The sequence below is a fragment of the Leptosomus discolor genome, chromosome 9 (assembly GCF_034619465.1).
Source record: "Leptosomus discolor isolate bLepDis1 chromosome 9, bLepDis1.hap2, whole genome shotgun sequence".
NCBI classification, from domain to species: domain Eukaryota; kingdom Metazoa; phylum Chordata; class Aves; order Leptosomiformes; family Leptosomidae; genus Leptosomus; species Leptosomus discolor.
The window spans coordinates 22,455,320-22,481,238 of record NC_141399.1 but is presented as its reverse complement, the minus strand read 5'-3'; the positions used below and the strand labels follow the sequence as shown (position 1 = coordinate 22,481,238).

Here is a 25,919-nt window from a genome sequence, read left to right as displayed (position 1 = left end):
TTTCCACGGAATTCATTGTCTAAGCTACAGGGCCCCTCTACACAGTAAGTTCCTCCTGAAAGGGAGTTGTCATTAATTCAGGAAGAGGGCTTCTCTGAGAGCTATTCCACAAGGATGAGGGTTATATGCCGAACAGAGGGACTGAGAGTCCACCCAGTAGAGGGCAATGCTATGTATTTATCGTTTGTAATGTTGCAGTGCAAACTTACCCATAAATTCAATTTAGTCTTAACCTGGAGGGAAGCATTGTTCTAGGCATGATTGTTCAGCTGTGGTATTGAGTCAGCCCTCACCGGCAGGGCGTCAGTTGTGTTGCCTGCAAGTGACTCGGACATATTTGCTTTTCAGGAAACACATATGCTAAGCTCATCAGCCTAGACTATGTTGACAAACAAAGAGCTATCAGATGCTAATGTACAAACTAATTCTGACAGCACCGGAGATTACAGTTTCCATACTTCATTGCCAACCTCCTGGCCGAAGCCAGACTCTTCACCCAAAGGAATCCGAAACTGCTGAACAGACTTATGTTATCAAATGGTGATTGTGACTGACCCAGACTTCGTAAACTACCACACCTACAAGAGGTGATATTTCTCAGGCAAATAGATGTGTCTCTACAAATCCATTACAAATCCCATAGGGTTTTTAAGTTAACATTGTGTTGCTGGTTTTCTCCCTTGGACATGCTATTTTTTCCTGTTTCCCCTGTTAGCATTGTTTCCTGGCAAGGAATACTGTTGCATGTAATTCATGACAGGCAGAATGACATGATAATCATTTGGATATGGATAGTCTAGAAATTACTAATGAACTTCAGTTTGATTTAGATAATTAAAAAAATAATGCTGCTATTACCTCTAAGTCTGGGATCAATTCTGTTTTCGCAAGTTAGAGAAATATTTTTAAAATACATAACTCATTAGGAAATACAAATGTGATTCCTAGAATTTATAATTTTTTACAATGCTGATTCAAAAAGCATCGTATTATTTGTGATCGTTTATTTTCGTATAGTTGTGGTTTGTGACCAAATATTTTATAACCAAAAAGCTACCCTTTTGGTATCAGTCAAAATAGACAATATATATTGATGTTGAAACAAGCTTTGTAGAAGACATTTTTTTAAATCAGGCATGGGACTTTACATTTATTAGAAGGTGTTCACAAAAATAAGGGTAACATCATGCATATTCTTTGCAACTAAACTCAGTTATTTTTACAATTTGGAAATAAATTTAAATAGACATTTGGAGACACAGTAGTACATATACACTCTATTTATGACATTAAGTTAGTGTATTGATAACTCTCAGCAATACATCAGAAGTCTAGAACCAGTCGATGGAAAGATAGTATAAGGAGTAAGTAACTGCTTCGATTTCTCACATTATTTATGTGGCTTGACAAGAACGTCAGTGTGATTGGCTCCTAAATTCAGGAGGCAAGAACAAGTCAAGACTATACTTCTGCAGTACAAAACATTTACGCACAAAATACACATGCATTGCAATGCATTGGAAATGGGCAAAGCAAGGAGAAACCCATTACTCAATGCTTTATTAACACAGTTCTACAAAGGAGTCTCAAATAGGATTATATAGTTCAGTCACAGTAAGGCCACAATATTACAATGGATAAGGACCTCCGAATTCAGCATCTGTGTGAGTAATAGAACCCTTCCTTCTTTATAGCTTTTTATACATGTTCCTGAATGGTACCTCTTTAAAGACCTTCTTCTATTTTTTTCTTTTTTTTTTGTAAGTTTAATATATTGCTTAATACAACAGTTAGCACAGAAGAGAAGAGTACTGTCACAGGGAAAACAAAACCTATGCAACATTCAAGTAGTTTTAGACTATACGCTAGGTGCACTTGGATGAAGCTGGCTAATCAGAAAAAAGACTAGCAAAGGATTTCCTCAAGTTTCGAATAGTTTCAGCTTTTGCTTCATCTTCATTCACAGATGACCGGAAGAAGGATGATTCTGTGAAACTGAAGGCATTTGTCAAAGACTGCGACTTGCTGCAAGACAAAAATGCAACATGTTTTGTATGGCCATATTGTCCACCAGCTTCCATCCACATATAACTTGTATAAATTATGAGAAAAGGAAAAATGACCATAAGATGTAGACAGTTTGCATGAGAACAAAATGGACATTCAACACAAGCAATATAGTAAGATGTAGCATACAAAGCGGCTGCAACACAGCACATTCCTTCTGTACTTTGATTTGAGAAGGAGGATGATCTTTTCTTTAGAGAACACACTGCGCTTTTCACAGATCTGGAACATCACATTCCAGTAAATTGGACAATATAAATTAGAACTTGAGGAAAAAGTGGGCTTGCCTGCTAAACCCAGATCACCACCCAGCACAGGATGATTAATACTTGTGTTTGTTAAGGCTGCAAACAGTTGCGGACAAAGAAAAATTAGGTGTATTGGCAAGAGTTTGAATCCTGAAGTTGTAATGTGCTCTCTCTCTCTCTCTCTCTCTCTGTCTGATATTTGATTCTTAATGGAGGCTTAATAAGACTTTATATCTTTAAAAAAATTCCCCAAATCAGATATAATTTTTCTTCTCTATAAGCAGTTAGTCCAGCAATGCTATTCTGTTTTTGGTGGTACCATGTAACCATGGTGTAAGTTTCTGTAAGCATGAATAAAATAACATACTAGAAGGAAAACATTTGAAGTTTAAAACTGTAACTCATGACATGTCAGATAAAATAATATTTAAAATGTAGGCTTGAATTTAAAAGGGAAACATTAATGAGTTATAACCTTTTTACAAAGACATCCATGCATTAGCAAAACTAACTAGCTGATCTCATTTTTACCTCAGTGCAACAACAGGATTTCAGTTTTGGCTATAGTAAAATTGAAACATTTTTCTTATTCAGATTGTCTTTACACTCTTCATGGTTTGCAACTTCTCTGCCTCTAAACTAATAGTGTACAGCAAACAGCGCTACGGGCGTTTTAGGTTTTTCATAAATTATAGTTGTGTTAATGAGAATAGACTGATAAATGTTTGTTTGTACTCACTGAAAGAGGGAGGGTGGGAAGCAGCACTTGACTTGATTAGTAACACAATAAGTAGCCTAATTAAATATTTATTCACAGATTAATAACATGTACATACAGGTTAGGCAACAGCATGTGGGTGAATACAAAGCATACACATGCAAATAGAGTTAACCCTACAGGCAGGAGATCTGAGTCTTGGTATGGACCTTAAACTACTTCTTGAAAGTTAGAAAAATTACTCTTACTACAGCTCACATCTTAAAAACTGTAATTTCTCCTTATTTAATTTACTTTAAAAAGAGACTATTCTCTTCCATTTGAAGAAGAGAAAAATTAATCTAGATTTGAACAAGGAACTAAAGGAAAGGGAGAAAGCTGGGAAACAGTATGTGGTACAGGTCTTCTGTACCTGTTCTTAACTGCTTTTCTTAAATGTCAGAAGTTCACAAGCTAACTTTCAAACTATAAACCAGTTTCCATGTTGCTTAAGAAAATCAACCTCCCTGTTCTCTACATATACTTGAATGATGGATGAATTAGTTTGAGGTTTATGATTATAAAACAGAATAAGGAAATACACTGTCCTAGGAAGGCGAGGAAAATATTGCCATCTTTGCAGACTGTCACCTAACACGTCTTTTCCACTGAATTATGCTCAGGTCAGGACTCAGAATTGGTTCACACTAATTATGAGTTGGGTGGAAAAAAGGGGACTGTGTTACTTGGATATAACAAAGACTACGTGCCAGCCTTTGTACTCACCAAAGTAAGCCAAGTGTGCCTGTGACCCTACCAGCCACACTGTGTCAGGATCACCATGCTGAAAGCCAGCAAATCATTGCTAATACCTTCCTCATGTTCCCTGGGTCTGAGCTGTGAGGGGGCATATAGCTACAGGTCCTTTCCAGATTCACTACTGCAGCAGGCGGCTGGCAAGGCAGAGCAACTCCAGCACGCTGTGCAGTATGGAGTCGGCCAGCAGTGAGACAACTACAGAAAGTTTTCTGTGCGAGTCCTGCTCTCTGGAAAGGGCCGGGGTGAGCTGCTTGTGCTGTACAGTCAGTAGCAATGTATAACCACGAATGAAGAGTGACCGTAAAGAAGCACAGTGTGGCAGCCACTGTCCAGCATGTTCGTTTGGATTATTTCTGAGATAGACCTTCTGAAACGGGAATCTGTTGTCTGAGTAACTGCAAGGTTAAAAGTTTAAATAGATAAGACTTCCTCTTTTCTGTGCAGGCTTACAGCACATCCAGATCATGAGTCAGTGACATAAAAAAGGAGAAAACAAATACAAGAAAGATGATGAGTTTTCAGACCTAGTTGGGGCAGAAATTGCACAGATAAGAACCGAAATTTTGTGTAGTGCTTAGGATATAACTAATGAGCCTATCTTACTAATCATAAACAGAGAATAAGCGTTTTGAAATGTTTTATCTTCATTTCAGATGTGGGAACATATGTACATTTTTTTTCTGAAAATTAGACCAACTCCCAAATTATGGTTACGACAACAAAATCTGTGTTATGAGGAGACAAGAAGATGGATAAAGCAAATCTTACTTAAGTTGTGGATGAGACTGAGGCTTCTGTTGTGGAGCAGGCTGTGGAGCTGGCTGAGGAGCTGGCTGTGGAGCTGGCTGTGGCTCTGCTTCCTTTGATAATCTGGTGCTGGGAGGACCTTGAGCCTGGGGACGTGGTTGCTGAGTTGTAGGTCCAGGTGGACGCTGTGGCTGGGAAGTTGAGGGCTTTGCTGACTGGCCAGGGGGGTACATGCGCTGTGGCTGCAATGGCTCCTGGCTTTGTGATTGCATTCCTTGGGGTTGCACTGGGCCCCCTAGGTTCAGTACAAGAAAAACTTCATAATGTTATAGTATTAAAGAATTCATATTAGATTTTATAGCCAACACTTTAAAGTAACCCTTGAATGTGATTAATTCTACTTTTGAAGCAAAATGCTATTAATATGGACTGCAGTTTTATGTAGTCAATACTACTAATCACAGTTGGTACATTAGTAACTTGCTTGGAGCTCCTATGATTGGTCCTTAAAATTGCTAAGAAGTACCAAATTCATCCCAGCAGTAGTGGTACTGACCTCAAATCAAATCAATGGAGTTACACCCAGTGTAATTTTGGCCCAGCTCAAGGAGAGGCTGCGAGATAATTGAATTTACCAGTAACATTTATTTCAGCAATACAGCTACTATCTTCTGTGTAGTTATTCTGTTTTGTTCCTCCAAAGTTTTAAAATTATTTCTGTAATATTTCTCTTAGATTCACTCTTATAGCAGTATACTAGCTTTACGCTGAAATTTTCTGGCTAATTTAAAGTCTTTTGATAACTTACTTAATCCCTTAGTGAAATATGTCAAGAACATTACAAGAAACGCAAGAAAGCCATTACTAATTCTCTACCAAGGAGATCTTTCCACAGAGAAGGAAGTATACTGGCAAAATACTGTATCGAGTGTGAAACTACGTGTAGTAGAGACTTTGGTTGTGAAATCCATGGCTGAAAGCTGCTACATCATCATACAGCGGCTTTATTTTTTGCTTTCTGACTGACACAGTGCTGTGTCAGGTATCAGTGGGCATGCTGCTTTTATCTCCTGTCAGATGTCTGAGTGTGGTTTTCTGGGCTGACAGTTGTTACAACTGAATCTTTATTCTTGCACGTGATAAGGCACACAGGACATCTGAGTTAAGGGGAAGAAAGGATAGGATGAAATTCTGAGCCATTTCCTTGTATAACGTTTCAGTCAGGGTAAGAACTTTGCTGACCAGTAAATACTATAGAAGACAACTGATCTAGATGTTCTGTACATTTTTAGTCTTACACAGATAATTAGTGCAAGTAAAAGACTTAATCTATTCAGGTCTCTAAAAGAAAACCTTTGTATCTGGAAGTACTGCTGTAATACTTTTTTTTTTTTTTTTTTTAAATTAGTTAGCTTTCCACTTTCTGTATGAGATTCCAGTGTATGTCTGAGAAAAGCATGTCCTAATGCTTCAGTAAGTTTTAATACAGTTGTAGCAGTGTGTTGTGGTGTAGAAAGATAAATAGCACGTACTGTATGTTAAGGAATGTGCCTTCATTGTTTATTAATTTGAACCACTTTTGTAGGAAATATTTGAAGGTGATAACATGGTCTTGCAACATCTTAATAAGGATCATTTTCTTATTAGTCTCCTTTCACTCAATATTGAAAACTAGAAAGTTTTCTTTCCCCCACTTGTACATACAGGCTTGAATGCCAGAAACTTTACACTGAAGACAGATATAACTTTCTTTTATTGCACATTAAGCTGTACAAGATATTTCACATAAAAGATATACTGCTGTCACACTTCCAGCATTTGCTCACTTTCTTGCAGCTGGGTTGTACAAAAGGCAACAATCATGAAAGAAACTTTTACCAAAAATAACTCAACAAAACTGAACATTAAGCCTACACTGTAAAACATCTGTTCCCTGTTACCCACAATATTGCACCTAAGCATGCTTACATGCAGAGAGACATTTTGGCTTGCTTCTTGTCTGTGGTATGTAGTAATAGTGTGTGCCCTGGTAAATTCTTTAGTCAACAAGCTAAAATCCTATCTGAAACACCCATCTCTTCTTTGCACACACAACTCACAAATGTCGTGTGAAAAGCACTTGTGAATACTTGTACTACTACATGCAAAAAATATCAACTGCTTTAAATAAAATCAATCATCAGATTCATTTCTTCACCCCAGGGCAGCAGGGTTTATTCACTTCTCTGGTGTCTGGAGGTAAGGATTTGTGAACCTGATTCTATGTGGAATTTTCTTAGTATAGGACAAAACAGCCAATGCCATCATAGGAATGATCACTGACCCAGACAAACGCTGATCACTAAAGCAAAATATTCATGTAATTTACTGATAGGTAGTAAACAGTAGCACTTACCACAAACATTTAAATAGCTAATAATGCATACCTTAATTCTCATCTTACCAGCCAGCTTGTACAAATAAAAGAAACACTAAGAATGATGATTCTCACTGATAATTTTTTCCAGTGTTTGTAGGGAAAACAGAAGTAGAACATAAGGCTGTTTTCCCTTTAAACAGAACTGTTTGCACTAAACTAATGGCCACTACTCATCTTTGTACATATTCAAGATTAAAATTATAGTTTTGTGGCTTATTTGCAACTAAGCTTTATGGTATGCTAGCAGTGTGTGGCTTGTGATTCTAGGCTAGATCTCTCACAACAGATTAACTGCCTGCCTGTGTATTTCTCGTAATATTAAATTATAAATTGGGTATGCAAAAATCACAAATAATCTACCTATAGAAAATCTAGCAGTTGTCAGGCATCTCAAGTCTTTTTGCATGTTTGATTTCAAGCAATTATAAAACCTATTTATGTGGATAACGCTGGGACTGAATTTTCTTTATAGCTATCTGGCTATTTTTAGGTTTAAAATATAGACCTGAGTTGGTAAAGAAAACTGCTGACATTTTTTGTCTTGCATTCTGATCAAAGGGCAAGATCCCTTAGCTGTTTAAAGGTACCTTGGTCTTTCTTCTCCTAACATCTCCGTATTTGAAAAAAATGAGCTCTTACGGGAAGTTTAACAGTCCTCGAGGTACTTCTCACCAAATAACCTGGGATTTAACTCTTAGGTAAGTATAAGATTGTTGAAAGTATTTGCATTAGTTTTCATTAAAAATCTCCATAGATTACTAATTCAGAATGACAGCAAAATGTACTACTTAATTGAAATAGGATACAATAAATACGCATGCTTTCACTGAGATATTGCACATAGGTGGCCCATTTACATAGCTTTGTAGCTAATAATTTAATGCAGAATTACTAAAAATATGAATACCAGTATGTAAAATAGAAGATATTTTAAATATTCCTTGGGAAGAACTGTATCTTATGGAGTCACTGAAATATTAGACTTCCACTTGCGTATAACTCAAATGTTAACAAACTTTATAAAATTATAAATAAAAAGCCTCACTAGCAAATTCTAAACTAGACTTTTAAAAATATATATGGATCACCTACCTATTAGTCATGCACACGCACAAAAAAATAAAGGCTATGAGTACAGTGTGCACACACTCACAGAGTAAGCAAAAGTATTTAGATATGAACCTTGGTGGTATTTTACTTAACGATATATAATACTCAAAAAATACTGTCTAACTATCCATACTGTACAGTTGCACTGGGCTCTAGAGAGGCACATTCTTTGTACACTGTTGACAACAGCCCTGAAATCACAGATTTTACAGAGAAAGGTCAGTAAGCATTATACGCACAGACATGAACAAGTAAACAACCAGACGGTATAGTTGACACTGCATAGAAAAAACACAGTCCAGGTCAGCACTGAAACAATGCAAAAATTGAACAAAACTGGTATGTTTGCTTTTAAGATTGTATGTTTGTTTCTTTTCTTTTTTCATTTTCACTTTAACCTTTGCTTTTAGTCTCAATTATCTAAGTAGCCTGGACTTGTTTTGGTCCTACTGCAACGCCATTACAGTCGAGAATGTACTGTAAACAACCTTGAGGTGGTGGTCGCTGAGGTGGGATTTTGTTTGGCTCTGGCTCCTTTAGAGATCCACTCTGGAAAATACATTTCAAAACAGAAAAGAAAAAAAATTAGAGTAGCTTAATTCCAATTTTCCACTAATTTGTCTTTATTTTCATTAGAAAACTCTTTATTGGTTGGGGCCAAACATATACTTTTAATTTATTCCAGATAACATTTTCTAATTTACTTGCTATCTGACATGATATATGAATCCTGGACTAATCTAAAGCTGAGTTCTTCAAAAAAATTGTCCTCCCTTTGCAGCATGTGAACATGACATCAGGAGTGCCTTCTCAAATCTCATGTCTGTCTGTGTACAGTCTTTCTCCTTCAGTTCCTAGCACCTTGAATGACTTTTCTCTCTCATTGCTTCTGCTCTCTTTTTTAGCATAGATTGAATAGGAAATGGACTTCAACAGATATCTTTGTGTAAGTTAAGAAATAATTTATTTTTAATTACATTCACTTGTATCTGGAAGCACTAGCACAGCGGGATTTTTTTCGTAGTGATAGTTTCACTTTGATTTGCTGACTGTAGATGGGAGGGGACATGGACTGCTCTAGGTTAGCTGTTTTGCTAAGCAGAATGAAAGAAGGAAGCAAAAACCACAGACAAATAATAAAAATAATGGAAATTACTTCATGCTACTCAATCTAACATGTTATTAGAAACACATGTAATACTTAACTTTTCAAAACAGGAGATTTATTTGGTAGTATCCTTTTCAAATGTATACTTGTCCAGAGGAAAAGAGGAGCCTGAATCAAAACCTTGGACCAGAACACCCTCTGGGAACATTAGTATTTGAATCTAAACTTTGTCTTAGGCCCATCTCTAATATTTTGAAAAGTAAAATATGTTAAATCATTGGACATAATAGCATGGGGATTTTTTTAAGGATCCAGAAATTAAATTGCCATCTGTCAAGAGGGAAAAATCCCAGAACATATTAAATGGTAAATGTAAAATGAATTAAACATGTTTCTTGAAAAGCTTACTGGTGGGGTTTTTTCTGATAGATTTGTATTTGATCTTAGAGCTACAGAAATAAATCTTACTCATAATGATGCCTGTACAGCAATCTAGAAGTCACACTTTTTAAATGGTACAAGACAACAACACTCTTGTGTGCAGCTGTTGCAAATTGCTTCGTCTGCTTTAGCTACATAAATAAAGACATAGGACAGATCCAAAACTCTAATTATTCAGAGTTACCAACACTGAGAAGACCAAATGAGGAGTAAAAATGATACGTACAAAAGGCAAATGAGGCAAAATCTGATCCCTGTATTAACTCACCCAGTTAGACAGTTCTTGGTAAGCATCATTGAAAGGATGAGGATAGGTAGAAATGAGGATATGTAGAAAAGAAGAGAATTTCATAAGGAAAGACAGCCACCAGAAAATTTTAAAGTGCTTTAGTGTGAGTCAGTCTTCTCTGTTTTGTTTCTCTCCTTCCTCTAATTTTCTGAACCACATGTAAAAGTTGGCATTCTATCCTATACATGTTTCAGTAACATTAAGTGGTTGTGGTATCCACTCTGTATAATGTGTTGGAGCTCACTGAAACAATACACATTTATATCAGTAACTCCTTGGATACTGGGGAAATTAGTCCAGACTGGAAACCTTAAAAAGTTGCCCCAGAGGAACTAATATGCTTGCTCCATTGTTCTGATGGCCCTGGCACCTTCCTCTGTGTGCCTCCTGGGCATCGGGTGGGTGCTCTGTCACAGGGAGAGCCAGTGTCTCCTTTGGTGGGGCAGTGTGACACTTGGAGCGTGCCCTTAGAGGGAAAAAGTAAGTATTTGGGCTTAAAGACTGCCAAGAGTTTCTTTCCAGAGGACCAAACAGATCATGTGACTTTTGTTAGCAAGCATGCATCATATTTTATAAGGAACGTGACTACGACTACCATTCAACTGTGCTCCTAGCACTACAAAGGGCCACAAACCATGGGCGTGGCTCTCTGCAGCAGCAGAGGATGACCTGGGAGGGTATGAGTGTTGCTATTTTTCTGCTAAAACAAAAGTAAAAGATTACGTAGGTAAAACTCATCTTTTATTTAGAAACTCAAAACAGAGGCTGGCAGTTTAAATTCACATCTACTTTAATGTTAAAACAACATCTGCAGGGCCTCAGTCTCCTCCATGCCTTGAGGCTGAGGCAAATCTGCCATTTGTTCTTGCACTGAAATGGTCTTGGGTTTTATCACACCCCGCCTCACTGACTTGACATGACAACATCAGTACTTATGCAATCTGCATATCTCTCCATCTCACAAAGAAATTATTTTATCCTAAATTAAGCTTTCAATAAACCTTATAGAAGCCTGCTAATCCTTACCTCAACTGTTCTGAAAGTTTTTGTGAATTTTCTGTTGAAGGTGTATTTCCCACTCGCTAGTCACTGACTGCAGCTGTCCTAATTTTACCACCCACACATCCTTTTTTTTACCAGATATCACCTGGTGCTTCCAGGAACCTCACCCACACTCCAGGCCAATCACATGGGTATATTACTTTTGCTAATTAGCCAACCCACCCAGGCTGACCCAAAAAGACTAATTAGCATTACATTCCTAATCGAGGAATCTTACTCATGGTTTTTCAATGGTCTGTAGTAATCCAGGCCTTTTCAAGAGTCTTTCTTTCAGACAGTCAGAAACCTTGATACTTGATATTAAAGACAGGCTTTGAACCAGTCTTGTTTGCTGTCCCGAGCCAAGGCCTTTAATAAAATCCAGGCTGCTTCTAAAACACCAGTTGTTGGCAAATTAACTACAGACTGCTACTTCTCACTTCTCCAAGGTGGTATGCCAATGTAATTGTAAGAGCTGCTAGCTCCTCATAGGCAACATAATCTCTCTGAACAGAGATGCTGGACTAGACCTGTCCTGCAGATGTATTCACCCCTCTTGTTTTTTTTCTTTTTTCCTTTGTTGCCCAGCCTCGAAGCTCACCCTCCTACCACTTTCTTTTAGCACAAACATGTTTTCCTGCAGCACAGTTCTAATCTATGGCCTTGCCTACCGCTTAGTTCAAACATTGCAGGAATCAAGGATTAGAATGCAGAGCGTATCATGGCAAATGACCCTGAACAGATTCTTATTTGGATGCTCAGGGCTAAAGTGCAAAATTAGTAGTGCAGAAGCTAGAAACTACAGTGTTTAGTATGGTTTAGGATTACCTAAGAGAGGTGTGGTAACTGCTGCTGTAAGGAGCCCTTTTGGTTTTCATTTTATGAAACATAACTTTCATATCCCATCCAAATTTCCCAAAGAGAAGGGACTGCTGATGTTGATAGTAACATTATCTAGAACTGCTTATAGAATCTCTACTGTTCAAAGGGGATTTACTGTTTATATAACTGTTTTGAAAAAACACAACTTTACTTGTGGAAACCTCTAAGCCACATGAATGCTGCAAGCATACTGTAGTGATTTCTCAACTCTGGGTATACAATTGATGCTTTGGTTTCAAAATGGTCTTTAAGAATTTTGGCTAAAAGTTAATTATAGCCAGAGCAGAAAGCCCATTGCTTGTCTAGATAGTTGTCTCTAGATATCTCTAGCACTTCCTTCCTTTCCATACTTAACTGAAACAGTCTCCTTAGAATTTCAGTGGTAGAACTAGAGGAAAGTACTGTTTGTTCTTCAAAGCACGTCGTATTAGAATTTGATCAGTGGTATTACTTCTTTTTTCTACCTTGTATATTCATATAAATGCAGATAAGATTCATATATACTTGAATTTTGAATAATGAGAAAAATGTCAAAATGGGTGGGAGCAAAACCAGCAACTTGGCAGGGAAATAGCCCTTGGGCAAAAGAGATGCTAAACTAAGTCCCAGCAAAAATTGATTTTGATTTGGCTGAGTTAGAAGATTTTGTGAACTGTAGTTGGAGCACATATACTTGTTTTTAGGCTTTGTTCAGTTTTCTTTTTAATGCAGTGATAGAAGCTTTTCATAGGTATTTCAATATTTGAAGGGAAAGCCATATTTTTTCAGGTCAAGAAGTAGATGGATCAACTGAGAACTGCCAAAATACGAGCTCAGTTAGATCTCATAAAAGAACGAGAATAAATAGTAAAGCAATTAAGTAACAGAAGAACTGAGAAAAAATGTGATTGCTAAGGAGAGAGGTAATTTAGATAATTTAAGTAGGGTGTCAATAGTAAATGAATGTTTGAAGTGTCATAGATTATGACAAACACAGGAGCAAAGGCAAGATGGCCGGTGGAATAAAAGCTAAAAATGAGATGGAGGTAAAAATCAAGGATCTTCCTGGGCTCTTATTGATGACATTCTTCATGTCAGAAATCAAAACCAGCTAATTCATGAAATACAGAATTCCACATCAGATATCTCTGACAATTGGAAACGTACAAGTTACTCTGGAGAAGATTAAGCACTCATACTACAGGAATTACATTGTGGGTAAGGAAGTGGCTACTAAGTAGACTGGCAGTTATTGAAGAAAAACTAATGGGAGGGATATAACTGGGATGTGGAATTCAAGTAGAATTTTCATTAATGAAGTTGGTACAAAAGCGTAGGTGTGTGCTACTAAAACCGGTAGATGATACAAAGCTGGAAGACTACAGGACCAAAATAGCCTAAAGGAAGAATTAAATTGATGAGTGGAGTTAGAAAAAGAGAAAGAGAAAGAAAAAAGAAAAAGAAAAAGAAAAAGAAAAAGAAAAAGAAAAAGAAAAAGAAAAAGAAAAAGAAAAAAAAAAGAAAAAGAAAAAGAAAAAGAAAAAGAAAAAGAAAAAGAAAAAGAAAAAGAAAAAGAAAAAGAAAAAGAAAAAGAAAAAGAAAAAGAAAAAGAAAAAGAAAAAGAAAAAGAAAAAGGAAGAGGAAGATAAAGAGGAAGAGAAAGAGAAAGAGAAAGAGAAAGAGAAAGAGAAAGAGAAAGAGAAAGAGAAAGAGAAAGAGAAAGAGAAAGAGAAAGAGAAAGAGAAAGAGAAAGAGAAAGAGAAAGAGAAAGAGAAAGAGAAAGAGAAAGAGAAAGAGAAAGAGAAAGGAAAAGAAAAAAGAGAAACTTCAATGCAATATCCAAAATAATTTCTTTATGGACTAATAACATGTAGCTGTCAGAAATGCAGAGGTCGCTAACTGAAACCTAATGGGAAAGATTTGTGCAGTGAAGAAACCAAATCTTTATCAAACATTCAGTGAAGTATTTCCCGTGAGTGTTAGGCATGATGCTGTGTATCATTTACATCACCCCTGCTCAAGAAAGGTGAATATAAGCTGATCTGGCACAAAAAAAAAAAATCTGTCCCCTTCCCCCTGGCAGTGTTCGAGGCCAGGTCAAACGGGGCTTTGAGCAACCTGGTCTAGTGGAAGGTGTCCCTGCCCATAGCAGGGGGGTGGAACTGGATGATCTTCAAGGTCCTTTCCAACCCAAACCATTCTGTGATTCTTTGTTTCTATGAAAAAAAGTGCTATTAAACTAACCAGGCAGGTGGAAGAGTCTATACCTACAGCATTTGGAAGAACATGTCTTGCTTAGTTTAGCAAAATGAAGTCTTGAATGCAGTACAGTTGCTTTTTATAAATACATTGTACTAGTAAAGAACTAGGCAGAAATCAAGCTAGACTAAAGGACAATGCAAACCAAGAAGAAATGGGTATAAACTGAACAAAACCAAGCTGGAAATATGCACATATTGTACGATTTAGCAAAGCAGTGAGATCTTAAAGTGGCTTTCTGATATGGAGCATCCAAAAATAAGAAATTCCTTAGCGCCTTTGCTTACTGCTTTATACATTTAACGTGTAGTGAGCACGGCAGTCATACTTACCAGTTGCTGGTTCAGACCTTACCCTATTTCAGGTGAATCTGGCATAGGTGATGTATCTGCTTCACTGTGTTGCCAGTGGTGCTGAACAGGGCTACAAAAGCTTTTCTATTTACTGTATTAAAGATTCCCTGTGGACTGAGAAAGGCAGTGAAACTGGCCTAGTTACAGTTATAAGGGAGAGAGGTGGTAAGGCACACCTTAAAAAGAAGACAACTTCACTCTGTCTAGTGCAAAGAGGGTGGCTAGAGGACAGTTGGCTCCTGCTTTTTACAGTTTTTTGGAGTACTAGTGTTTGGCCTTGCCCTTCTCCGCTAAGGAAATCTGTATGGAAAAGATACTCTCAGCAAAATTTATGCCAGCCTAGAGTTTCTTCATGCTGCAGTTGTGATATTCAAAAATTTAGAGCAGTTTTGTTATTGCTCAACCAACTTTCCAAACTACCCATGCAAAACCCGTTAAGACTTTCCTCTGAATGGGAAGGGAAATGACTGCTAAGAGCAGAAAACAAGCTATACAGCGTAACTGTTACTTGGAATAGTAGTTACAAAATACACTAGAAAAGGGGGTTTTTTTAAACATCAAAAAGTATTCTAACTTAGATTTTATAGACTAAGTGTTTTCCATTGCTAGATAAAAAATTACTTCCTAGAGAATAGGTTCCTTCTTGAATATTTATACACATTCTTAAAAATGAGCACCCTAGTACGGACTCACTGCTGTTAAAAGGTACACTCCAGTATCTTCCCTGAGATACTGAAACAGGTGACCGACCTCCCATTGTCCATTCCAGCCCTATTTTCTGTTATTCTGCTGAACAAAAACAATCCCAGCCCCCAAAGAGATGAGATTTCTAGAGAAAAAGTAGGATGTCAGCTTGCTGGGGGAAAATAATTTCTTGAGTACCATTACTTGTTGAAGTTAGGCAGTCCCCTTCCAGAGCCAACCAACAATTCTAATGGACAAGGATGCAGTCTTATTTTATTGCAGCTCTTGCTTAAAACCCCCAGATTTCAACTTCTATTTTTGAAAAGGGAACATTAAAAGCATGCAGTTGCACAGCAGCTTTCAGGCAGTTCTTTCCAGTGAAAAAATTGCTCCCCATAGACAAGGAAGGAATGTGGGCTATGTGATAGGAGAGAGCTCCCCCTGCGTGCTAAAGGAGCTGGGACTAAAATGTGTATGTAGGCATGGTTGCACCAGAGAAAGAGATCTGTAAGACAGACGGATGGCAAGTGAAAGCAGTACAACATATCTACAAGACTGCCCAGTTACTGGGAAGTTAAACTTCCTTACACCTTTGCCAGTGTACACAGGTACCTCTATATACAGAGGAGAATATACCCCTTGGGGCTTGATAGTGTCAAAATCCTGTGCTTTGTTTGAAGTTGTAAGGAAGGTTTTGACCCTTAAACCCAGGGACCTTGACCCTGACTGCTGCTAGCCTGTATCTGCTCCTCCAGTCTTAAAAAAAAAAAAAAAAAAAAAAAAATTTAAATCTGGGATGGCAAGTGATTCTTGCATGAAAAGGAAGAGATTGAGATCTGCAGAACTTTATCTTGAGCCACAAAGACCCATCATTACCGGATCCATTCAGAAATGAAGTTTATGCTCTGAAACAAGAGAGTCTGGAAAAAAGATGCTGGAGCTAACTCAAGCCTGGTCTTATAGCCCTCATTTTATCGTAATATTATTGCATCAGTGTTACAGAACAGTGGAGTGGGAGAGGCATGAAAAAGAGGGAGTGCACTGAGTGGAACACTTGAGCTCTCCCCCAAACAATAGCAAAGTTCAGAACTCAAGTATATGAACAGAGCAGAAGACCTCTCCATCAATGGTTGCATGTGCTTCTCTTCTTACTTCTCCTGGTGCAGCACAAGTACGCGGACGTTCGGAGGAGGTATTGGTGGTTGGTCCTAACTCTGACAAGCTTGCTCTGCTGGCAGCTAGCCAGATGGAGCACTGATCCACCACCAGATTAGTATCTGAAGGGGTGGGTGGGGGTGTGTGTGCTTCTTTCCTTCTATGGACAAATCAGGAATATTTGAAAATGTGCTGCTGTTCTGTTTTGGATTTTTCCATAATTTCTCCTGATGCTTCTCCTTTGTTTAAAAATTTTAACACATATTTAGCACACGGTCTTTATTCAAAATAAACTGTGGCGATGACTGCTGGGGAGAGGGACAGAATCCTTGCAAGTTACACATGGAGTAAAGCCAAATAGCTTTGCTTAACAAGTTATGATTTAAAGGTCAGAGAAACCAAATAAAAAAGTCAAGTGGGGATAGAGAATGTTAGTAAAAAAGTAGAGGGGAAACACCCACCATAGTTGGGAAAGGAAAGGAGACCAAGGAAAAGTCTCCAAAAAAAAAGATATTTCTATTAGGTTCAGCTTAAATAAACAACATCCAAGAGTAAAAATAGATGAAAAATAAGATAAACTAAAATATGAAAAAGATGACAAAAGACAAAACAGAGAGATCTAACAGACTCTCCTTTTCTACTCGTGCATGCAGCACCTATTGTCTGTTCTATAACAAAGGGATTACTGTTTTCCGTTTTCTGTGTTTTAATTTTGAAAAGGCTGGATTTTGCTCTATAAAGGAATGAGGACATTTTTTGAAGTCTCCTAAAAAATGTTGGTGGGACAAAAAAGCTATTTCTTGCAGAAGTCTATTAAGAACATATAGGCTACTCTATAGTGGTGGGCTCATGATTACTTAAAACTTATATGTTTTCTTTGTTCTTGAGGGTAGTCACCATGGAGTTTCAGATTTCTCAAAGATAGTGTCTGCTTCTGCCAATACAAATGGGCAGATTGTGAGATGATCAGAAGATCATCTGGCAGAAGATAATAAAAATTTAACAAAAGCATAATTTTGTTTTGTGAATGAAGACAGAGAACAGTAGTGTTACTTAAAATAAATGGGTAAAAGTATCTATTAACTAGTAATACTTGTTATGTTTTTCAGTTTTAGCTAGCATTTTGTTGCCTTCTGTATTATAAAATTGTTAGCACTGAGGCTAAAGCACTATATCCTACAGACAATTGAAGTCATTCTAATCATCCTGGTCCTGAAGCTTGACTCGGTCAGGTTGCCTGTGGGGCTTTTTCCTTACGGCTTCTCTTCTAAAGAGTACTTCCGTAAGCAACTGTCTCTCACCAAGCTTTGCTCGGCTTGTCTGCAGAGATCACGTATTTTTCCAGGTACACTGCTGGTGATAAGCATTCAATATAGACTATTCAGTAATAAAAATAAAATATCAGGCCACATCCTGACAGCTTTTATTTCATTTGGACAAATTTCTGTTGACGTCAGTAGAAATTTTGACCAAACAATACTAAACCTTTAATATATGTCCCTTTGTGTATTATCTCTTACAGTCATCAGATTCCTCCAAAAAGGGTGTTGTAAAGGCACACTTGTTTAGTTCTTGGCATTATTATAGTTATTTCAAAACAAGCTAAGGAAGATAAGCACTTATTAGTGTTTTGATTTGATCATCCTCATTTAATGGATATATTCACAGTGAACAACCAGAAGTGTTTATGTAGACATTTACCACTAGCAAATATCCAGCAAGCTATTTACCTGTTACTGCTGTTCATGAGACTAAATAAGTAACAGAACTGAGCAATGCATATGTACCTCCCTTAGTAATTACTGCATCTACTGTTACAGGATCTCGATAAGTATTTTAAAATAGGTTATCTTAACTTTCATGATCAATTTGTTAGTAGAATCTCTGCTCAACTTTTGGATATTGTGTCCCACTGTTTTTTTAATTACTGTCAATAGTAAATATCTTAGGATTTATTTTCCTGCATGAATTTTGTTTTTAGTGTATTACAATAACTAAATGTCAAGCTCAAATGCTTAAAATAAATCAAGCTTTGTGTAATGAAATAGTGACTGTTTTAAATATATGCAGTTCCTTCATCCAGCAGTTAAAAGTCTGAGTCTCTGCCTCTGTTGTGATCTTTGTCACTTACACGAAGAACACAGTATCTGCCCTGAATAGGTGTCTTCTTCATAGATGGACAAACATCCTTGGTGTAGTAAAATGCATGCTATCATTTTATACTTGTGATAAATAAACTTTACTGTTGTAAATTTAGCTGGAATGAAGTGTGCCTCAAATATGGCCGTTTATCAGGATGCAGTGAGCTCAGGGTCCATAGATGTTTATTTTCTTCTGCTTTTCTTAATTCCATACATTTATACTAGGATCTAAAAGGGTAACAGCTGTTTTTCTTACATTTTCACAAACACAAAATAACTAAAAGGTTAAAAACCCGCTTTGATTAAAATAAGCATCCCCTCTTCTAAATATACACAGCAAAACATTGTGTGTGTATATACAATTATATATATATATACACACACATTAAGGCAGCACATTAAAATATATTCAATATTAAAATAATTAAAATACATAAATACATAACAGCAGCATTATGAGAAATTTTTGAACAGCAAGCATTTAGTATTTGTAAAATGTATACCCAAGTTCTTGTTTAAATTATCATATTGTTTAATATGATACAGCTTCTGTAATACGATGCGGTATGTTGTAACACTACATCATACACACTCTCAAGCTCAGTTATCCCACAAGAGAACAGGCCACGAGATGTCGCTAGGATTCAAATAACCAGAGCCCACTGCAGGGAAACAGGTCAGTACCTTCAGCATTTCAAAACTCATTTTAACACGACAGTTTTAAGAATGGCTTTTGACTTACATAACCTTTGAAAGGGACTGTCTTTTGTCTTCTGTGATGTATATATGCCCCACCAATATTCTTCATTGTTCCTCACGAGTTTTGATGACAATGTTTTAGATTCTCTGCCAATATCTTTAGGAAGGCATCCTCCTGCTGCCTGACTAATTTTCCTTTAAGTCACAACAATAACTCAATAAGCATTTTAATATGAAAAGTAATTTGTTTACTAGGGTCTACAATTTAAAAGAGCTTTTTGGCAGATGGACAGCGTAAGTGGTAAAAAATAACTACTTAGATTTCGTTTGTAGTCATTGATGGTCAAAGTGCATACAAACGCTCTGAGGTAAACAATGAACTGAAAAAACCATATGGATTGCTAATGCAGCCTACAGAGATGCTCAATTACTACCTACACAGATATACTACTTGCTTATTGACAAGCTGTATTTCTCTATTTATGCAGAGTAACCTGATGCAAGGGTTTGGAAAGGTAAACAAGTAAAGAGAGAGTAAAATCCCATCCAGACATTTTCCAGCGTCTCTGTGCTCCCTTCCCCTGAACATGAAGTCAGGCTAATCTCTTGAGTACATGTAGGATCTGGACTTCCACATTATTCCACAAATCTGGGTACATTGGCTTTATGATCGTGTGATGCTATAGCTGCCATTTACCCCCTATTTAAATGTCTTCCTCAGAGAAAGAAATACAGCATGTATGGTTTTAAGGGTCATTAGATCATTTAGCAACCTTCTTAAGGCAAGCTGTTCCTAAATGACTCCTGCTGTCTGTTAGTACAGATCTAATTACACTGGGGAGTGATTTGCTTTGTACCAGGTCAGCAGGATTCTCAGACACTAATACCGAGACTCCGTATTTACCCTCATTTATGCAGAATGATGTAGTGTTGTCTTTTAATTTATTTGTTGGGCAGTCTTTCCTTGCAGACATAAGGAAGAAAAACATGTTCCTGCAAGTAAGTGCCAAGGTACTGTGACAGAAAGAAAATTCTTGGTGGTGATGTTAATTGGTGGTATGACCAAGGCCTGGCTAAGGCAAGTAGATTTAGCACTACAAAGCTGTAGCAAACCTACAAGTCATGGCCCTGTTTCTCTTCCCCTAACAGATGGTTATACTGCAGATGAACTTCTATGAGACTGTGCAAAGCAAGAAAGTAATTTAGAAATAAGGTCTACATCTCAAATTTAGTGCAGAGAAGCTTGCTTCTCCTAATAAGAAGACTAATACTAAATTCTAGATTTCCATATAACTCCATATGGGACCTTCCCAATTAAGTGGGTTCTACTTCAGTTAAGATCAAATCAAGAAACTGTATTGTCTGGCCATGATAAAAGCTTCAGTGATTTGAAACAAATTGCTGCTCATCATAAGTAGGTTGCTTTAAAAAAAAAAAAAAAAAAGGAACTCCAACAGATGGAAGGTAATAGAACTATGACTACTCTACGGAAGCTCAAGAACAGGTAATCTGATAATGGTTTGCTTTTCTCTCTCTAAGTAACACTTTTGGTTATTTACACTATCTTCACATTTGCTTCAATTTTCTCTCTGAACATAGAAAAATAAAACTGGAGAAAACTGCTTGGCTCCAGTGAAATCATATAAGGGATCAGGGAACGAAGAATGAACAAGATAAACATTGGAAAAAAAGGAAATAAATCAAACCATATCCCTAAACAGCTGAAGACAGCAGAGTAAGGGCTCCTCGATCCCAGTCTCTACTGAACTGAACGTAATCGTACTGAGCTTCCCTGGGTGAAGAGCAAAGAAGGTATTAAAACATTTTAGAAATTAGTGTTAAGAAATTGAACACTTCAGGTTCTGCTATTCTAGTCTCAAAATAATTAAAGTATCATCCTTTACTTCTGCATCATTTATTGTTTTATTACGGGTGCTCTTTTCTGTTAAATGGAACAGAACCAGGATATAGCTGGAAATGTTGTGCTCTTTGTGATGTTCTGTCGTCACGGATATTGTGTCTCTGGTGCACAAATTTCTTCCTTCCATTAAGGATAATAAATTCCTTGGTCTTTTGTGGATAATGCAACACGGTCTCAACAGAGCAGACTGCAATACCATTTTCCTAGTATGATTCTCCTTAGCTTCAACTGCTAATGTGACCGTAAATATTTGCATTTTCCAGTAATACTCATGCACTATGTAATATTCTACACAGAATATTTAGTTCACCACAATTCATATAATGACTTGATATGCAGCTTTGAACAGATGCTTTACTATTATTGTTTTATATACAAAAGCTGCTACAGAAACAAGCATAAACAGCCTGCACTGAGCAACCACCTGCAGAGTTTTGCAAATCCAGATAGCAGAAGTTTGGGCAGTGATCTTTCCTATCAACAGATGGAGATAGAGTTAAGTGATTCCACTGGCTAAAAACTGTGTAGTTTAATCCACTGCTTTGGTTTTTAGGAAAGATTTGAAAAAAGCTTCTCAAAAGAGCTGTCAGAATTGTTCAAAGAGTTTACCAAAAATGGAAAATCAGATTTCCATCATTTTATTGCCTGCAAGGAGAGCAGGTTTATCTTATGGAAAACTTCTATTAAAATCATATTCCTAGATAAAGTTCTATTATATATTTTCATCACAAGCTGTCATGTTTTTAAATTAAATAAAGACTTAATTTTTGGAAAGAGTTTTTTGCCCATATGTAGTTGTACCAGATAGAACTTCTCTGAGTCCAGGGACTCTCGCTTTTCTTTGCAGTGGGAAGACTTGCAAGGTAGCTGATAAAAGCAAAACTGGCAAGCTTTGAATCCTGTAATCAGGAATACTGCCTAGCCCAATACACTTCAATCATGCTGTCAAAGGTAGGCAGGAAACTGTAGCCTGGGACCACAAGAGAAAGGCATGAGACAGAGTTTGTTGGCTGCAGCAACACACAGAGCTGCAACCTGCTGCTTTCTCCTTCAACAGATTCTCTGCCATTGCGTGTACCAGCAGAACTTGTTATAGAGCCTGTGCAAGTGTTTATCAGTAAATAAATAAATATGTAATATACAAAGTAAGTATTTAAAATATCTCAATATTTCTGGTATCTCAGATTATAGATTTAAAGGGTTTAAGAATCACAGGGTCTGCACCTCTGAGGTCTCAATACAAGCAAGGATTGTCTGAGGTCCCTTTGGAATTTGCTCCTTCTGGCACTCTGACAAAGGGAACATTGTTGGCCTTCAGAACATATTGCAAGGCCAATCATTTCCATCAAGATTTGGCTGCACAGCTGTAAACAAAGACTTATTTTCCTAATCATTGATTTGTTTTCTGATGGATAGTTAATTGGAACAGTATTGATCACTGCGGGCATTTATAAATTGAGGCATTCTTTTATGTACGATGCACCCAATGCCACAGTAGTGGGTAGATTATAAAAAATTTTTTAAAACCCAGGGAGATAATAAGGGAATTCAAAACATGACATCTATAGCTGTACTACTCACTGTAAACTGATCATTTAAAAGCAGATGTAGCAAAACACACAAATTACTCTTTGATAGTTATATTACTTCGGTTTCTAAGACCACACATACATATGCACACAGTTGATTTGGGATAAATTACTGGCTTTGCATTTTATGTGACCTGTAGAAATATGCAGTATGCCCCCTGCCCCACAAATGAATGGACTGTATTTCTCAAGAACAGGAAATAATTTCTTAGATTAAAAAAGGAGAAGACTGTTCAAGACGAAAGGGACAGCTTGTCTTAACAGGCTGGTTTTAATCTCAGGAAAATAATCCAGAAAAAAATAACTACACATGAGGAGATACCTGTATTAAATACTACAGATCTGTTTCATTATTTTCTCTTACAGATGGGAAGATTAACAGGTATTTGGTAAATGGTATCTTCTGGAGAAATTCAGATCTCCTTTGTCTGTCCTAAACTGGTACATAATATAACAAGGCAAATTTTAAGGAAGCAGAGTCTGATTCACGGAGAGGAAAACTAACAAATACTGCAAATATTCTGAAGTGATATTTCTGATTTTGGCCAGTCCATAATTTAAGGACAGGATAAGGAAAAGAAGATTAATGTTGAGTCACATCCTGTGGCCATTAGCAAAGGCTGAATTCTTCAGTAACCTAAACTAAGTAGAAATCTTATAGAAGTTCAGCAGCTAGCCAGCAAACACTATCTTTGGATTCATCCAAAACTTTTTTAAGAGTAAAAAACCCTTTTTTGGACATGATGAGTGACAGCAATGACTGAGGAATTTAGTAACTTTCTTAAAATGTTCCTTGTGTCCTATTTTCATTCTGGATTTATGTAGGCAGTTCTTTGGAAATGAGTAAAAACTTTATTTACATACAACAGATAACCAGTTTCTCTGGATGACACCAGTAATGATAAACATTGTTCCTACCCTGTCCTCTTTAAAATTTAGGGAAGCATGCCTATTCAAGACCTTACATTTTTTTCCCCATAATGTGAAATATCAAATGCTTTAAATGACTGGGAATCTATTAATGTTACAATAATGTCTATTACTGTGTTAAATTTTGATTTATGTTGACTTGTGCGGTCTGGGCAACTCCAAATTTGACTCTTTGCTTCATTTTAATCTATGGCTAATTTACTAGTCCTAATAGAAACTGTATTTTGGCATAAGGTGATTTCTTTTTTTCCCCTCCTTGTCTTTCTTTTTCAGTGCCCTTTACAATGGACTTGAGTCATGTTGGATGGAAAATTCTCCATTGTATGTGGTTCTGTGGTTGAAACAATTTTGTGCTTAGTTTCAAGTGGCTGTAATATATATAGAAGCCACATCACTTTTTTATGTGGGATAGTATATTTTTATAACTTAAAGCATGATGATATATTTGAAGAACAAATTCGTCATTCTGCCTCAAGAACTAGTCTGTCTGAGGTATGCCACAAAATTGTTTACCTGGTGTGGAGCCTACTGGGAGCAAAAATAGATTCTTGATTTAGGCTTGGTAATTCCTGTATTTCAGCTTGGCTTATTCTGTTGCTAAACTGATTACCGTAGAGCTGTGCTGGTACAGAGCAGCAATATAGCCCTTAATAGTTTATGTCAGAGTGTATTGTCATGGTTTCTTCCTTCAGTACATTAAAAGAAGTACCCGACAGCTGGAGCTGATAATGTTGCTCTTGATCAGACCTACTGCCTCGCTGTGCAGACAGAAAAGATGCTATTTAGCAGTTATAGAGCACTTTTCAAAGAATCATGGAATTGTAAAATGGTTTGGGCTAGAACAGACCTTTAGGTCTAGACTAATAATCTAATTCCAACCTCCCCTGCCATGGGCAGGGACACCTTCCACTAGACCAGGTTGTTCCAAGCCCCATCCAACCTCGTCTTGAACACTGCCAGGGAGGAGGCAGCCACAGCTTCTCTGGGCAACCTGTCCCAGTGCCTCACCACCTTCACAGCAAAGAATTTCTTCCTAATATCCAATCTAAATCTCCCCCCTTTCAGTTTGAAACTGTTACCCCTCATCCTATCACCACACTCCCTGATCAAGAGTCCTTGCCCACCTTTCCTGTAGGTCCCTTTAAGTACTGGAAGGCTGCTATAAGGTCTCTCTGGAGCCTTCTCTTCTCCAGGCTAAACAACCCCAACTGTCTCAGCCTGTCCTCACAGGGGAGGTGCTCCAGCCCCATGGTCATCTTTATGGCCTCCTCTAGACCTGCTGGAGCAGGTCCATGTCTTTCTTGTGCTGAGGATTCCAGAGCTGGACACAGCACTACAGGTGGTGTCTCACCAGAGTGGAGTGGAGGGGGAGAATCTCATCCCTTGACCTGCTGGCCATACTGTTTTTGATGCAGCCCAGCATGTGGTTGGCTTTCTGGACTGCGAGCGCACAGTGCTGGCTCGTATTCATTTTTTCATCCACCAACACTCCCAAGTCCTCTCTGCAGGGCTGCTCTTGGTCCACTCATCACCCAGCCTGTACTGATATCAGAGTACTGCCATGACTCAAGTGCAGAACCCTACCATCCAGGTCCCTCTGGATGACAACCCTTCCCTCTAGCATATTGACTGCATCGCTCAGCTTGGTGTCATCCGCAAACTTGCTGAATGTCACTATGTATGTCATTAACGAAGATATTAAACAGCATCGGTCTCAATACAGACCCTTGAGGGACACCACTTGTTACTGGTTTCCATTTGAACATCAATTTGTTGACTGTAACTCTGGATGTGGCCATCTGGGCATCTAATAGTCCACCCATCAAATCCATTATCTCTCCAATTTAGAGGCCAAACTTGTACGCTTTTAGAGCCTTTTGCAAAAATACCACACTCTCAGCAAAAAAATAAACTTCACATTTTGTAAGCATGGAAATGGAAACACAAAGATGATTTCCAAACTGTGAAAGCCAGCTGGTAGCAAGGTCAGGTGCAGAATTCTGCATGCCCACACTTTGACTATCAGGCCATGTAAGATAAAATAAGTGAAATGCATCTATTTGCAACCTTTGACACAAGTTTTCTAATACACTAAACATATTTCAGGAGTTTCCTAGATTTGAAAGATATTTTGTGAATTGCGGCACATAAAAAAAGATTATCATGTAATTAATTTCTCACAAGAACAACAAGAACTATTGTCTTGATACTCTTTCTGGCATCCTCAAGGCAAAGATTCTCTATGACAGTGCTTCTTAGTATTTCCATGATATTTTATACAGATGCAATTGAAAGGAAACAATACAAAGCCTGGTAATTCACTGAATCCAGTTATCAGTTC

General features: G+C 37.5%; 1 protein-coding gene across 1 annotated transcript in view; it reads right to left on the bottom strand.

Annotated features, from left to right (window-relative positions):
- Positions 1-1,889: 1,889 nt before the first annotated feature.
- SYN2 (synapsin II) overlaps positions 1,890-25,919 on the bottom strand; it is a 188,545-nt gene continuing 164,515 nt past the window's right edge. Inside the window, exons 11-13 of the mRNA XM_086469933.1 lie at positions 8,596-8,656; positions 4,600-4,873; positions 1,890-2,025 (exon numbers count right to left, since the gene is read on the bottom strand). Of these exons, the coding sequence (XP_086326059.1) occupies positions 1,890-2,025; positions 4,600-4,873; positions 8,596-8,656 (471 nt within the window). The remainder of the gene's footprint in view (positions 2,026-4,599; positions 4,874-8,595; positions 8,657-25,919) is intronic.